At 37.9% G+C, this 13,274-nt stretch overlaps 1 protein-coding gene across 3 annotated transcripts in view; it reads left to right on the top strand.

Annotated features, from left to right (window-relative positions):
• Window positions 1-13,274, top strand: part of stat6 (signal transducer and activator of transcription 6, interleukin-4 induced) — a 53,574-nt gene that overhangs the window by 23,548 nt on the left and 16,752 nt on the right. For all 3 annotated transcript variants that reach the window (XM_053644189.1, XM_053644191.1, XM_053644190.1), the window contains exons 8-11: window positions 3,244-3,378; window positions 3,699-3,872; window positions 11,261-11,348; window positions 11,558-11,680. In XM_053644189.1, coding sequence (XP_053500164.1) covers window positions 3,244-3,378; window positions 3,699-3,872; window positions 11,261-11,348; window positions 11,558-11,680 — 520 coding nt within the window. The remainder of the gene's footprint in view (window positions 1-3,243; window positions 3,379-3,698; window positions 3,873-11,260; window positions 11,349-11,557; window positions 11,681-13,274) is intronic.

The raw sequence follows: 13,274 nt of genomic DNA, 5'->3' as shown, positions 1-13,274 counted from the left end.
TAGACTGCCATGGTGTTACTTACAGGTGTAAAATTGTGTCTTCATTGCTTTATAATGCTCCGTAATGTGGAATTACCTTCTTCTTATAGCTAATCTAAAAGGACATTTATCTTCAGTACATTTCAATTAATTTTTTTTGTATAGTGCTTTTAACAAGCGACAAGGTCACAAAGCAGCAATATAAATGCATAAAAATTCAGGAAATAAATTTTACATTTATAAAATTACCCCTAATGAGCAACTCAGAGGTGATTGTGGCAAGGAACTACTCCCTGGGATGATCTGAAGAAGAAACCTTGAGAGGAGCCATACTCAGAAGGGAACCCATCCTCATCATAGTGCAATTATAAAAAATTTCCTTCTATAACTGTGTACTACGTGGTCAAAAAGTGCAATTGTATGACCAAGTTCAAACTATAATGAATTTCCTGAAGTCAATTTTGTTGAAGTTATCAACTGCTCACTGATGGAGACTTAAGTGCAAAACTGTTCATGGCAATTGCAGTCCAAAGCCATCTTCATGGTTTTTAAGTGGTACCATCCACAGTATTCTTATTGATCTTTAGGCTGTCCATGTGGGGCTATCCTCAGCAACAGCAAGTAATTTCCAAGTGATGAGAACTAGGGCATCAGGATGGATCAGGCAGGTCCAGAGAGCAGAAGGGGACAGGATCTCAGGAGTAGCATGTGTAGCTTGAGAGAGAGAGAGAGATTATTAGGCATGCTATTTGTCACTTAATGGTTGAGGACAAGGTACATTGTGTGCAAAGTGCAAGCAAGGACTCCAGCAAGATTAATAATTGAAAGGGCGAGCCAAATGGTAACACAGACATGAGGGAGCTCTGGGACATAAAGCGACCAGCCACACCACTGTCAACACTGTGAAAGTGGGAGTGCTCCTTTACCTAAGAAAAAAATATTCATAAAAGGTTTGACTAAACAAATATGAGTCCAAAACACTAATTGGAAGGCTTTTTTAAAATTTATTTTATAGCTTTGGGGCTTTGTAAGAAAACGCTCTGCCCCCTGTTGTAACCTTCACTATTTGAGGTACCAACAAATAGCCTGCACCTTTCGATTAAAGTAGACATGGCGGTTCATAATGGACCAAAAGTTTGCTCAGGTACTGTGGCATGAGACCATTCAGTGCTTTATTGGTCAATAGTTGTATTTTATAATCAATGCAAAATTTAATTGGCAGCCAATACAGGGTGGATAAGATAGGGGTGATGTGGCCATATCTTCTGGTTATAATAAGGATTCTTGCTGATTCATTCTGGACTAACTGGAGCTTGTTTATGCACCTACTGGAAGAGCCAAACAGTAAGGCATTACAATAATCCAACCTAGAGGTAACAGAAACATGAACTAGATTTTCTGCATCATGTAGTGACATTAAATTTCTTTTATTAGCAATATTTCTGAGATAAAAGAAAGCTATGCTAGTAATATTATCTATATCAACTTCAAATGAAAGACTGGAGTCAATAATCACACTAAAGTCTTTTACTGCTACACCTGATGAACCAGAAAGGCCATCCATGGATAGTACAAGTACTTCTGTCTTGTCAGAATTAAGTAAGAAGAAGTTAATAAGCATCCAGTGTCTAATGTCCTTTACACATTCCTCAACTTTATTAAGCTAGTGTCTGTCATCTGGCTTTGCTGAAACATACAACTGTGTGTTATCAGCATAAGAGTGGAAGCTAATACCATGTTCACGAATAATTTTACCCAGACATAGCATATATAAGTAAAAAAGCAATTGCCCTAAAAACAGAACCTTGTGGAACACCAAACTTTACCTTAGTATGAGTACAGAAGTCACCATTTACATCTACAAACTGATAAATAAGACCTGAGATCAGTCAAATAAGATCAGTCAAATAAGACCTGAGCCAGGAGAGGGCCATTCCCTTAGTGCCAACAACATTTTCTAGGCTATCAAGAAGCATAGTATGAACAATGGTATCAAAAGGTGCACTAAGGACAAGCAACCAAAGCAAATAGACACACACCTGATCAGAGGCCAGTAGTAGGTCATTTACCACTTTAACCAGCGCTGTCTCTGTGCTAAATCCTGACTGAATTGTCTAAATGAATGATCAGGCCTATAAGACTTTGCAGGTTTTACAACCATGTAAGAAAAAAAAATATATATATATATATTTTATATATATATATATATATACATATATATATATATATATATATATATATATATATATATATATATATATATAATATACAGTTTTATACAGTCAGCTCTTGAATTATTGGCACTCTTAAGAGAATAGGCAAAAACGATTGCGTAAAAATGATATAAAATATATAAGTAAAATATATAAGTAAGTATAAACACCATTAGGAACAATCATTCAAGCCTGTGACAAAAATAAATCAAAATTCTGAAAAACAGTTTAAATAATGTGTAAGGAAGTGGTTGCTCTGAGTGTCCTGAGGGTAATGTTATGTCAGTGAGAGCATTGAGTCTGTTCTTGTTCTCAAGTTGATTTGCATGGTTTAAGCACATCTTTAACATATTGCCATTTAACAGTGAGATAGCTAAGGCTAGAGCCAAGAGCAAATGTTTACATTTCAAAGTGTTTACACAGTATCAAGAGCACTAATTTAGAATCAGTAATAACTAAACTGGCCCAACAGAAAATCATTTGTTCTGTCATCAGGAGATCCCAAGTTTGAATCCCGATATTCCCAGAGCTGTCTGTGGCCAGGAGCCAAGGGAGCAAAACTGGCTGTGCTCTCTGGGTGGGAAAGATGGCATAGTCTCTCTAGCTGTCAGAGTGACACTAGTCTGTAAGGTGTCTCTGAGCTCATGTATGTGAAAGAGGGCAGATAGTGCTTTCTTCCGAGGCAGCTTGAGCAGCAGTTCGAATAGACGCAGTGGTTAGCACCACGCGTCTCGGAGGAAGCATGAGTTTGCCTCACTCACCAGTTGGTAGCTGTCAGGGTGAGTTAGCAAGTGGATGGGAATTGCCAAGACTACACTGCTTATATATCCGTCATACTTTGTTTTGCTTTTGTCTTGTTTAATCATGTGCAGTGTGAATCCAAACCAAATAACAATGAACTAAAGGCATCAGCTAGTAAACTCCTTTTCTCTTCCATTTCATTGTTTTTTTTTTCCCATTGCTTTTTTTTTTCATTTTTACTGCATTTGTCTGCCAAATGCACACCTTTCATTTTCTCGTTCTTAAATTCTCTCTTGCTCTCTCTTTTTAGGTGTGAACAGTTGCTGGGTGTGAATGGCAATTTGAGACAGGAGCTGATGTTGGTCAAAAGGGATCATGGAAGTGGTGAACACATCCACAAGCTGGAAGAAAGCCTGAACCGCCTCCTGCAGACTCTCATCCAAAGGTTCATCCACACTTGTATACACTCAGTTTAAACTTATTCTGTTCTTTAGCCTTTGGGCTGGGTTTTATTTCCCCAACAGGAGTTTTTTTTAGACTGATCGTACTCTTAGTCCCTGACCCAGTGAACTAGTATCAGGTATATCATGTATGTGAGAAAGTACTTGGTGCAGTTATTTGCCTCAGAGGTGCCACAGATGGAGATGTGATCAATAAAAACATGTTGGGACAAGTTTCAGTAGAATCAGTATATATTCCTATGTAAAAGAAAAATGCCAGGAAAGCATATGGATTTGTTTCTCATTCTATTCTATGGTTCCTCAGCTCCTTGGTGGTGGAGAAGCAGCCCCCTCAAGTGATTAAGACCCAATCCAAGTTCTCCAGCACTGTGCGCTATCTTCTAGGAGAGAAAGTGGCCCCTGGGAAACCGGTGCTCCTGAAGGCACAGATCATTACCGAGTCGCAGGCCAGAAACATAGGACAAGGGCTTATACCAAAGTAGGCAAACCCTAACTCTACACACACTTATGGTCATGCAGTAAACAGTACACTTTTTTTTAGCCATATAGATGTATTTGTTTTAGAATGCCACAGTTTACTTAATATGTGTAAGTTCCTATAATAAGATTAATGGGGAAGTTAATACTGTTTTGCACTTTTGCAGCGAGGCAGATTCATTTGTGGGAATTCCCTCTCGGAGAGCAAAGTACTGAATGAACATTATTGTATGAACGTGCTTCCATTTATCAAGGCTGATGGTAATTCTCTTGCGCTCTGGAAACGCTAGTAAATCTGGGAAATGTGTTTTGATTCAGTCCTTGGACTCCGAACACGTGATTGTTTTTTTTTGTTTTTTTTTTCAGATTTAAAGACATTTAAGCTTTTAAATAAGTCATTTTAAACTTAACTAGCCACTGGTCTCTAACAGTGAGTAAGCAAATATACTTCACGTTTAATATTTTAGCCAAACCACTGTTTATGATTCAGTAAGTAAGAGGGAATCGGAGGTTGTATAATTCACTTTATTGTTATGGATGCCAGCAACTCTCAAATTTTTATACCATATACAGTCTTGGAAGCGTCTAGAAAATAGAATTGGGAGCGAACACTAGGCTCATAAATTTTCTGACTGCAAGCGTTATTACATGCCTTTGATAAGCTGGTGTTATTTTTGGTGCAAATATGGAAAACAACTTGAATTGTGAGACTTTTCAAGTGCTAATTTATATGATAAATGAAACTCGTTTCCAAAAAGTTACACTATTACAAAATTACAGGAAGAACTCCATCACCTAATGAACTTAAACATGGATTTTTCAGCATTGCCAGATTCACAAATGTACTCTGTTTAATAGGAGCAACTCGTATCAGACCACCCACGAGACAGAAAGCACACACTTTCCTAAAAATGTTCAAGTAGTGTGATATTTAAAAGCATTTAGACATTTAGTAAAACATTGGAAACAGTGAAACACAGCACTTAGCGCATCTGCAAGAATTCATAACCTGAAAGACAAGAGTGTTCGAGTGTGTGTATACAATGCAAAAACAATCAGCCACCAAAGAGACCATTTTAACCAAATTTATAAGTAATACCAAAAATTATTGAGCAGAAAAAAAGGTGGTCAATGTAAGCAGTTTAAAGATTCTTGGACATGCGCAGTTATACAACCAATTTGTTATGAGTGGAAATAATTATTAAGGGAATTCTTTGAACAGACATGTAGCTTGTCCTGTTTTTTATCTTTGACCTGCTCTATAGCCGAATCAGTACTGGCTGGAGAGAAGTACTTATTAAACATAATATTGGCAGCAGGCAGAAATGCTATTACTCAAAGGTTTGCAGCAGAGACCTCCAACAATGAGCTTTGGAGCTATGAGACAGCAAAGTTGCTGGAAAAGTTGCTTCCATCATCACACCAAGTTTCTTAGCTGTGTGTGCCGGATGGACTATGTTTGGTTTTGACAAGGCTTAGATTTTAGATGATGGGCTGGGACACCGAAACTGGTGGGGGGGGTCCTGGTCAGACAGGGGGCCCAGCAGGACCCTATATTTCCTGTATGATTTTGGTATTTAAATGGCTATAATGAATGCCCTCAGACTGTGCCAAGTGCATGTGTGTGTCCCCTTAAGTTCAGAAATGCGGCACTTCACAGTTGTGAGTCGTTACATGCATAAGGTAGATGGCAGACAAAATCGTGACACCAAAAGAGGAAAGAAAAACATGAAAAAGAGGAGAGAGCAAGACGAGGAAGACAGCTATTCACCCAGTTTTTCAGAAATAAGGTGATTTATGTTCCCTGTTTTGTGCTATGATTCTGAAACTAGCCCATATGAAGTTGTTATAATTAACATAAAATAGAAATTCTATCAGTTACTCACCACAATGTCTATCCTTGGAAGTTGGAACACAATATTTCCAAGTATGTACTGTATGTTTTTCCATGTAATCAAGCAATAGTAATGGATCATTGAGCTTCAAAAAGGATGGAAAAGCACCAACGACAATAAAACTAGTCCAGTGTTGTATATATTCAAGATTTCCAAAGTCTTGCAACAGCTTTCTGTGAGGAATCGATCGAAATTTGATGTAATCATATAAATCTGCTTCAGTTGTCCCGAGTGAGTTTATGAGAGAAGTGTTGTAATGATTCTTGAGTGAATTGTTTGTTTGAGTCGATTCATTTCAATGAATTGGAGACTCCCGTTGATAAAACCAGTCTGAATGCTTAATTCACGAATAGAACCGATTTGATTCTCAAGTTCAACTCACTGATTCAATGATCCTGTCACTGATTTATATTTATTCATTTAGCAGACGCTTTTATCCAGAGCGAGAAAATACAAGCAAAGCGATGTATCAAGCAGAGAACAATACAAGATTTAGCTCATTTCCACATGCTGGTGTGTGAAACTTATTCACTCAGTGAATAATAATAATAATAGTAATAATAATAATAATAATAATAGTAAAGTTCATTGTTCTTGGTACTTGGGAAATAAGAAATTACAAGTCGACAGCTTATAAAGACATCCAGACAAAGTTTCTATAGTGTCCATGTATGAGAAAGAGAGTACAATGGTGTTAATTACTTGTACTGTGTATATATAGTTATTTGTGTAGTAGTTTTATAGTTTCATAGTAATTTATATAGTTATAAATGCATAATTTCAGTTAATTTAATAAATTGTTCAAATTTAATTCTTTAAAGTCTCTTTTTAAATATGCAGTAATTGTTATACTTATTGATAATGATTGTTTTTATACATGGCAATAAGAAAAGGTAACTGGGGGGTGGGGGCTTGGGGCCTGGAGTACAAATTAGCAAGGGGGCCCAGAAACCCTAGCGGTGCCCCTGATGATGGGTCACCACCCAGGATGACAGACAGATCTGAAAGACAGTGTTTTGGAGATAGGAATGAGAGCAGACTAGAAGAGCATGAAGTTACTTACGAAAGCAACAGTACAAGCAGTGGGAGCTCAAGGGTTGAAGATCAGTGGATGAGAGAATGACACAAAATAATAGTCTCATATGTGGATAAATATTACGGTGAGATTCAATGCAGTAGAGCTCTTGGTGAAGACAGCATCAAAGATGTTGCCTGCTTTTTGGGTTGGTGGTGGCTGTAAGTGTTTCAGGTCGAAGGATCCAAGATGGCTGTGGTCATGGTGCCACTGGAATGGAGATTGTCTCCAAGCAAGATTGGAGAGGTGTCATATTCTGGAAATGCAGAAAGATGGCAAGAAGACCTGGAGGACGATAGACCACAATGATATGAAGGGTTTTATTTTCGGATTTTTACCACATTTTCCTCCAGTTTGGTCATTTGCTAATTCCCACCACAAATGGATGGAGGAGGGTGATGGCTAGTAAGTGCTTCCTCCAAGACACATGAATCCAGCCACTGCATGTTTTTGAACTACATCACAGGGCAGCTGAACGCACTCAGAGGAAATTGCTATGTGCCCTCTAGAAGCCTAGGATTTATCTAGTGTCACTCTGATTGACATGGTAGAGAGTAACGCCATCCCTCCCACCCAGGACAGCATGTGGACTCCTGGCCGTCCGTGGCATCGTCAGGATTTGACTCATGATCTCCCAATGATAGGGTAAAAGGGTTTTCTGTTGTGCAACTTGGGAGCCCAATATGAAATTTTACAAGGTTTCCATGTCGTAACCAGGAATGAAATTCCAATGAACAGATTTGACGTTCAGGAAGAGAAGAAGCACAGTATTTCCAGGAACAGGGAATAAGCAACAAGAGAAAGAAGAAGCTGTAGAAAGTGCAATATGACGTGTTCTCTGTGAGTATCAGGGAGATTAACAGTGTAGGCGGTAATGAAGTCAGGAGCTCCTTAGCAGCAGATCTGGTCAGATAAGATGGATTGAGGCAGTTGTGTAACTAGGAATCGATTTCATGGGGATGAGGATGTGTAGTAAATAAAAACCAGTGCACACACTGCTGAATTAAACTGTAACTGGATACCAGACAGTAGCAGGTGAAGTGATGACATGAATTTGTCATTTAAGGCATGATCTACCATGTTCTACCAATCTTGCCCTATTAATAGTCTGCCCATAAAGTACCTTCATGACATTTACACTGAAAATGAATAAAATATCATGGTATAATAATGTAATGGGGGAAATTATATTTTATGATATAAATCCAGATGAACCCTTCTTCTTTTACGCCGGTCTAAATCTCCAGTACTTTACCAACTGTCAATTCAATATCCCTATCTTCAGAGTGGACGACTTGCTGCGTGATTCTGGTTAATCCTGTTTTGCACCACAGTTCATAGTTTGCTGTGAGTTCACCTTCATCCTGCCCCCCCCTTTTTTTTTATACACACCACTTACAATGGGATTTGTATTACTTCCACCTTTTTTTACCACTTCCAACTTGTTTAGTGTTTGGTATGATTCATGTCATTTATGACTCTTAAGTACAAGTGTTTGCTATTTACAGGTAAGAAAAATTACCCAGAGCAAACAACAAATTACAACAAAAGTAACAAAATTAAAAACATTTTACTTCACATGCATTTTATCGACTTCTTGTTACCCTACTGTGAAACTAAAATCATAGTGCACTTAGCTATAAATTGTCCCAAAATGCAATTTTCAGATATTTCACAGTTCACACGCGTGCTTGCAATGAAGAAACTGGAGCACACGTGCTGTACTGTATCCAGTGTGGTACATGTATGCACTTAACAGATACATCTTTTCAGCTCATCCTCCCCCACGTGTTCACACACACATGCCTCAGTGCACGTTCATACATTGTGATCTTAAGAACTTGCATATTCAAATGGCTTACACACCACTTTGTTTAAGATGAGCTGAAGATAAAGTATCATATGTGGCAATAGCCAGGCATGCAGTTTGTGTATCCGCCCACAGCACAAATGTTGTAATACCTCATTACAACATCTGATACCACACAGAAGTGACGAAAGGTCTCACCAGCCTGTATGCAAACCCATGTTGGAGTTTGAATATTTGCATTACTTACTTCCAATGTATTGCACTTGACCTTTTACTAGCACACATCACTGCACCAACAAACACACTTACAAAAGCTGACAGAATTGAAGCAGTTTATTTCCAGAAAAAGGAATGAAACACTTTTGAAGACACCTCCAGCGCATTTCATTTACGCTCTAGAAATTAAGCACTGTTAGTAGTGTTGTGTTGTGTCTTCTTCTGTACCAGTCTTTACAAGTTCACATGCCCTTCTTTGTCATCACCTTCTTTCCTGTTGCTGGCCACAAAAGCTGACACCGCTTACAAATTGACACCACACGACTCAGCATGGGCCATTTGGGGGAAGTGAGCTGCTGTGAATGCGCTCAGATTTGAGAAAAATACAAATGCGGGCAATATTTCTGCAGCTGATTGTACCTGCAGCATCTGTGGAACTACAGTAACACATGCATCCTACTGAAAAATGCGAATTCATACCATGATGAGGTTTACTGCAGTGAACTGCAGACACATGTTGGCATTTAAAGCGCCTTTTTCAATGCGAGACCCGTCATTTGCATCTCAAATCTTCTCTTTCGCAGAAATGAATCCGATAAACATTGTAGTTTCGCAAAACATTTTCTGAACATTATGGTTTCTGGAGCTTTTCAGGCATGCTGTCAGTGTGTTCTGAGAATGTTTGTACATCATATAGCATTTGCAGTTGAGGTCAAAGGTTTACGTACGTCTTGCAGAATCTGCAAAAGTTTAATTCTATTTTTAAATAATAGGGATCATAACAATTGCATTTTGTTTTTTATTTAGTATCGCCCTGAATAAGCTTTTTCACGTAATAGATGTTTACATATAGTCAGACACAATAATAACTGAATTTACACACATGAACCAGTTCAAAAGTTTACACACGCTTGATTCTTAGTACTGTGTGTCATGGATATCTGGATGATCATCGACTGTTTTTATGATTTGTGATAGTTGTTCACGAGTCCCTTGTTTGTCCTGAGCAGTTAAACTGCCCACTGTTCTTCAGTAAAATCCTCCAGGTCCTGCACATTCTTTGCTTTCCCAACATCTTCTGCATATTTGACCCCTTTCCAACAGCGGCTATATGATGTTGAGATCCATCTTTTCATACTGAGGACAACTGAGGGACTTGTACACGACTATTACAAAAGGTCCAAACATTCACTGATGCTCAAGAAGGTAACACGATACATTAAGAGCCAGGGGGGTATAAACTTTTGAACAGGCGATGATCTGTGTAAATTGTTACTATTTTGTCTTCTGCGAACCATGTAAATATCTTATGTAGCTTCTGAAGGGCAGTACTAAATAATAATAATAAAAAAAAGATCTTTAAACAGAATGAGAACAGTTTACATGATCATCTGCAACATGTTTAGTTGAACCAACTTAAGAAACATTTACATACACTTTCTTCCTATTCTAGGAAGCTTTGAATAAGAAAGTGTGCCTACAGTGTGTCTACATCTTAACTGAAACAGACAAGCAAGCAGCTTTTTTCTCCCCAGACACCTGTACGCCGGTTACAGGCTTCATAACATTTACATTTACATTTACATAACATAACACTGTTCGATGCATCTGTGCTGAGTGATGCAGGAGAGCAAACAGCTTTTTAATCACTTTCGTTATCATTAAAATGAAATGTATTAGATTTGACACTGTAGACCTGTTGAATCTTTTTTTTTCTGCCTTTATTGTGAATCAACTGAAAAAGTGCCTCTTTTCAAAGCGCATCCCTTATATAGATCGATCAGTCCATGCAGGATTTCGCTGAGTTTTTTTTTTATGATTGTTGCCGCCAAAAATGATTTTGCTTCGGATATTTTCACATTTTGCGATGCAATTTGCAGAGCTTTTTGTGCTTTTTTTTTGTGGAAAAGTACTTGAATTGGCGAAATTGCAATTGCACTAAATTGTTTTGCGCAGTCTTTCACAGTGATGTTTGTTACCAACTGATGTTAACTACAGTATATACCTGTCTAATGATGGAGTTTATTTCACCTTAATGAACTCAAAAATATTATCCATATACCTTGACCCAAAGCAATTGTGCCATATTTTTCCAAGATGGAAAATTCGAGATATAATCACCAGGAAAAACCTTATTAATGTGAGCTATGGGAAGAGGGCGGGGCTTCCAGAGGTGTCAGTTAAAATACCTGCTTCTGTTAATCATTCCAGATTTATACCTCTTGGCTTATCTGGCATTTTTTTTTGGGCTGGGGGAGAAGACTGTTTTTTTTGTTCGTTTGTTTTTTTTGAGTGATAACTAGAGTATAGATTTTATGTTGCTGTTTGATCATTGTGCTCAATGATAGGAGCTAATTTCCTCTCTCAATGATTTTTTTTTAATTATATTTCAGTGAGAATGTAGGAGACCTGATTAACAGCACTGCCATCTTAGAACACAACACAACCAGCAAGAGCACATGTGCAACTTTCAGGAATATGGTTTGTACAGCATAAGCTCTTTTTTTTTCTTTTCCAACACGCAATACACTTTCTTATTTTCCTGGAAGGCTGGGTTAGCCCTCTGCTCTCAGTGTTGTATAAGATTTAGCGAGCAGTGATGTCATCACCTGATTTTGGTGGAAAGAACACTTAATTGATCAGAATTCTGGTGGTAGTTGTTGTAAGCTGTCCTTGTTTCTCTTTTACAGTCCATCAGGAAGATCAAGCGTGCAGATAGGAAGGGCTCGGAGTCCGTAACGGAGGAGAAGTTTGCTTTGCTTTTCACTACAGAAATAACCATCACAGGCTGTGACAGTCCTTACAGTGTCCAGGTACCTCTGCATTTTTGCATTGTTTTATATATATATATGTGTGTGTGTGTGTGTGTGTGTGTGTATGTGTGTGTGTATATATATATATATATATATATATATATATATATATATATATATATATATATATAAAACTTTGTAATGGTTTGCACTGAAAAATTCAATCAGAGAATAGAGAAACAAAACAGGGAGTGTGTTTACACGCTAAACAATCTTATTACTGAGAGAAATTATATATTGGCATTAAATCGACCAACATGTTTACATATGCTTAAATAAGTGTCTCAGATTACACAGTCTAGATCAAAACATGGCCTGCTGCCTTGTTTCACTCGACCTACTCAACCTAGCAAAAATTATATTGAAACGGATGGTAGTGCCCACTATTAAGCATTTTTGAACTAAGCATTTTTTCACTCTCTAGAATTCACACCAGATTCATCGCATAGCAATTTCCCACATTCCATGCTGGATAAAATCTACTCCTGTGTACTGTGTTTGATGTAATCAGATCTGTGTCTAAAACATAGATTCAGATACGTGTCGGGCATTGCCCTTTAGTGCGATTCAGCAGCTGACTCCCAATCCCAAAATGTATCACAGTGTCAAGGCCTACAAATACTGTATGTTGGGGGGGATAAAATAATACAGAAGAAAAAATAATATAGAGCAATGACAAGATGGAAGACTAAGGACATGTGTGTTTTTAGCAGAGATACTTTGTAAATGTTCAATTTCAATATTTGGAAAGTAGATACACAGTCTGAAATGTTTTTCCTAGAAATATTCTGTTCTACTTTCAGAGTCTAGGTTACTGGTGGTAATCAATAGACTAGATAATATCTTAAAAAATGAATAGCCTTAGATAATGGCTCTTCAAGGCAAGATTTGAGTTTGACACCACTGGTCTACATGAATCAGTGAAAATTTTTAAATATGACATACGAATCTCTACAGCGGCATTTCATCCTGCCAGGATACACACAGAAAAAGAAAAATGGAAGTCCTGTTACTGTTTAATGTTCTGTCACAGTTTTGTGTGTTTAGTATACACCTGTTGTGCTGTATTCAAATCTGTTCAAATTGTATCACTTGTGTTATTGTGTCATGGTCAGTAGGCAAGACCTGTCAGAATACGCTGACTTCCTCAGTGATGTCAGCAATGCTGTTTCGAACAATGCTTACCTGAGGTATTACACTAGCAGCAAAAAAACAGGTTCCTGTGTAGCGCCTTCTACCACGCACAGAAACCGAATCTGGGCAAAATATTTATTTTTCACCCATGTGATGCAGAGGTCTCAAATTACAAAGAAGCAGTATGTTAAGCAGTAAGCAGTATTTCTTGAGGTAATAATAGTAATGGTATTTTATCACACAATGATAACATGACAAGCATTCACACCATATTCACAAGATAGATCTGGTTGATGGTACACAACCTGATGGACCTGTTTGTAGTAGCATGAGGATTTTTGTGTTTTAGATAGAGACCGCAAAATACTCCTGTAAGTCGCTCTGGATAAGTCTGTCTGCCAAATGCTGAGCATGTGACTATATTGGAGGCAATGCTTGAGCTTTATCACTCTGGTGATAA

This window comes from Ictalurus furcatus, chromosome 15 (genome assembly GCF_023375685.1).
Source record: "Ictalurus furcatus strain D&B chromosome 15, Billie_1.0, whole genome shotgun sequence".
Classification (NCBI taxonomy): Eukaryota; Metazoa; Chordata; class Actinopteri; order Siluriformes; family Ictaluridae; genus Ictalurus; species Ictalurus furcatus.
The sequence above is the reverse complement of the archived record's forward strand: the minus strand, read 5'-3'. Positions and strand labels throughout refer to the sequence as shown.